Here is a 2,996-nt window from a genome sequence, read left to right as displayed (position 1 = left end):
CTTTTTTTTAATAAAAAAATACGTTGTTTAGAAATTTGAAAAGCGTACGCGCGGAAAATAAGAGGTACAAGTTATAAAAAGGGATAAAAGAACACACATTTAGGCTCTGTTCGTAATTCCCAACTCCTTCCGCCTCGTTTTTCGTACACACGCTTCCCAAACTGCTGAACAGTGTGTTTTCTTAAAAAATTTATATATGGAAGTTGCTTAAAAAAATCATATCGATCTATTTTTTTAAAAAAAAATAGCTAATACCTAATTAGTCACGTGCTAATGGACCGCTCCGTTTTCCGTGCGCAGGAGATTTAAGTTTTAATTAGTGTTCCCAACCCATTCCAGCTAACACAGCCTAATGTCTCCAAGAGTCCATGTCGACATTCTAAATGTTGAATAGGCCGAAAGAAAGGGGTCGAGGGAGGAAACAATTAAGAACAGAAGAATTATAATAATTTTTAGGACATGATATGATGGAGCTTGTAGTTAAATTTAATTCATTTCTAGAACAGGTCTCCTTTCTGTTAAGACAACTAATGTTATCTTGACCAAAACTATCCTGGATGCCACAATGTCTGAACTTTTGCAGAAAAAAAATGATAGGTAATCACACGGAATCGGCCATTGGAACGTTCTTGCCACGCGTTTTTTTATTTTTTTTAAAATTTTTTTGCCAACAACGACGCACTATATATATAAACCCAAGCAACCAGCCCAAGCTCCAAATCAATCAAATCGCATTCCACCAATTCTCCACTCTCCATCCTCCTCTAAAATCCATTTCAAATTCGCGATTCTGATTCTCTCCTTAATCGAATCGCGAATTTCGTTAGCTGAATCAAATCACAGCATTCGCTAGCTGCACAATTCTTCTTATCGGAATCCAAAAATGCAACCGGCGATCTCCCAATTCCCCGCCGCCGCCGTTCGCCTGGCTGGACCGGCGCTCCCATCCCGGCGACCACCACAGAAGACGACGACGTCAGTGACATTGAGGAAGCCGGCGGTGGTGAGGTCGCGGCGGCGCGACGACGCGGATCAGTTCTTCTCGGGCGGCGGCGGCGGCGGGGTGGTGGACGAGGGGATGATCGAGCTGCGGCGGAGGATCCACGAGATGAGGGCGGCGGAGAGCGGGTGGGAGCCGCCGGCGGAGTGGGCGGCGTGGGAGAAGGAGTGGTACGGGAGCTACGACGCCGACGTGTGCGCGCTGGTGGGCGCCGTGCAGGCCTTCCTCATGAGCTCCCGCCCCGGCGTCGGCGTCGGGATCGTGGCAGCGGTGGCGGTGAGCGTTCCGGCCACCGCCTTCGTCCTCGTCTCCGGCCTCCTCCATGCCTCCCAGTCTCTCCTCGCCAACCTCCAACACTAGAAGCTTAGCTTCCAAGCTAACCATGGATGATCCCACTTGTGTTCTTTCTAGTTTCTACTAATTTAATTTTATCTAAAAAAACTAGTATATGTAATGTTTGATTTGATTATCGTTTCAATTACAGGAAAAGAAATATAGATTGTCAAATTAACATTTCGTATGCATGAATATTCCTTTGTATATGAGCAATTATGAATTACTCCTACCAATTGTTATCTCCATACAAAAATGTGATTCTGACAATGCATTTTGACAAGTACTATTTGTCCAGGTGTATAGGTATAATTATTTTTTGGGCGACAAAGTTAATATTGTTCAAGCACAATAGCTAGCAATTCTTTTGATAGCGTAATCTTAACTTATAATTCTGGTCCTCGCAAAAAAAAAACTTATAATTCTGAGAGAAGTTGAGAACTTGTCCTGTACGCCTTCAGCGAAAATCAGAGATGTAAACCATTTCTATTATTAAAAAAAAAAAAGCGAGCTAGCAAATGGACCTAGTGGTCACGCATGTTTTGGCTCTTGTTGGGCATGAGATCAATCAGAAATAAAGTCTCTACAATGAAGATACAGTGTGCTAAAAAAAAATGTGAAAAAGCAGCTGAAAACCGGAGAGTATCGCTGTTTGGGCCGGCTAGCAAATGGAGGCCCATAAAAACAAAGATGAACGAACCAGACGACCCACAAACGAATCGGATCATCACACATGAGTTGGCCATGGGTTCGTCTTCCTCGTCGATCGCCGTCGACCACGCCGCCGGCCGGCCACGAAGATAGCAAGCTCGGCGGCGCAGCAAATGCAAGGTACTCCTAGTAAATTAAATGGATTTGATCTTATCTGACACTCTCATATCGATCTGTAACTTGAAAAACCTAGATAATTTTTGGTAGATGTCGGGAAGTATCATTGTTTGCTACTTTTAATTCGGCGGTTTAGGGTAATCTGCAAGATATATAACATTGAATGGACTGATATAGGGTACGAACCGCCAGTTGCTGTCTAAATTTTTCAAATAAACAATCTGGGTGAAGAGCAAATAAAGGGGACTATGTGTAGAAATTTCGGTGTTACAGATTGCCGGACTAAATAACAAGCAGGAATGGTTTGTGTTACACTTCGGAATTAACCATATAGAAGGAAAAAGAGCACCCTTCTCAATAAATTCACAAGGTAAATACATAAATTGACCAATATTATCATCGGTAGAAATGATTAATTAACCATTGATTTATAAGTACAATCCACAAGTACAAAAAAATATCTTAAAACTTGGCATTTGAGTATTGTGAAACATCATTCAGATATACAGAATGACAGGACTAGCAAGCAGGAATTTTTTTATGGTTACACTTGGGATTTAACCCAATCATCAACTAAAGAAAACTTTCTTTGATCAACGTTCTCCACTCCATGCCGGCAAAGGTTTGCATCAGTCTTCCATATTTCTCTTCTTCCAAACAATAGACATCATATAATCTCCATTCTCCAGGACGGATCTACACCTAATATGTTTGCATCAGAATCAATCTCGACGTGTTAATGCTACAAAAAAAAGAGCAATTAACAAAGAAGAGCATATGTTGGGCCAAAGAAAGAGAACATGCATAGCATGATGCACGGTTGCCAGTGAGGCCA

General features: G+C 42.1%; 1 protein-coding gene across 1 annotated transcript; it reads left to right on the top strand.

The window, feature by feature from the left end:
- The first annotated feature begins 708 nt into the window (after positions 1–708).
- Positions 709–1,616, top strand: LOC127761130 (uncharacterized). The gene has a single exon (XM_052285360.1). It carries the CDS (start codon positions 884–886, stop codon positions 1,358–1,360), a length of 477 nt encoding a protein of 158 aa, XP_052141320.1. The 5' UTR covers positions 709–883; the 3' UTR covers positions 1,361–1,616.
- Positions 1,617–2,996: the final 1,380 nt, after the last annotated feature.

The sequence above is a fragment of the Oryza glaberrima genome, chromosome 1 (assembly GCF_000147395.1).
Source record: "Oryza glaberrima chromosome 1, OglaRS2, whole genome shotgun sequence".
In the NCBI taxonomy this organism is placed as follows: Eukaryota; Viridiplantae; Streptophyta; class Magnoliopsida; order Poales; family Poaceae; genus Oryza; species Oryza glaberrima.
This window is presented reverse-complemented; position numbering and strand designations above follow the sequence as displayed.

Bases quoted from the DNA above. Each gene is read 5' to 3' on its own strand.
- LOC127761130 (XM_052285360.1), top strand. From the start codon at position 884: ATGCAACCGGCGATCTCCCAATTCCCCGCCGCCGCCGTTCGCCTGGCT.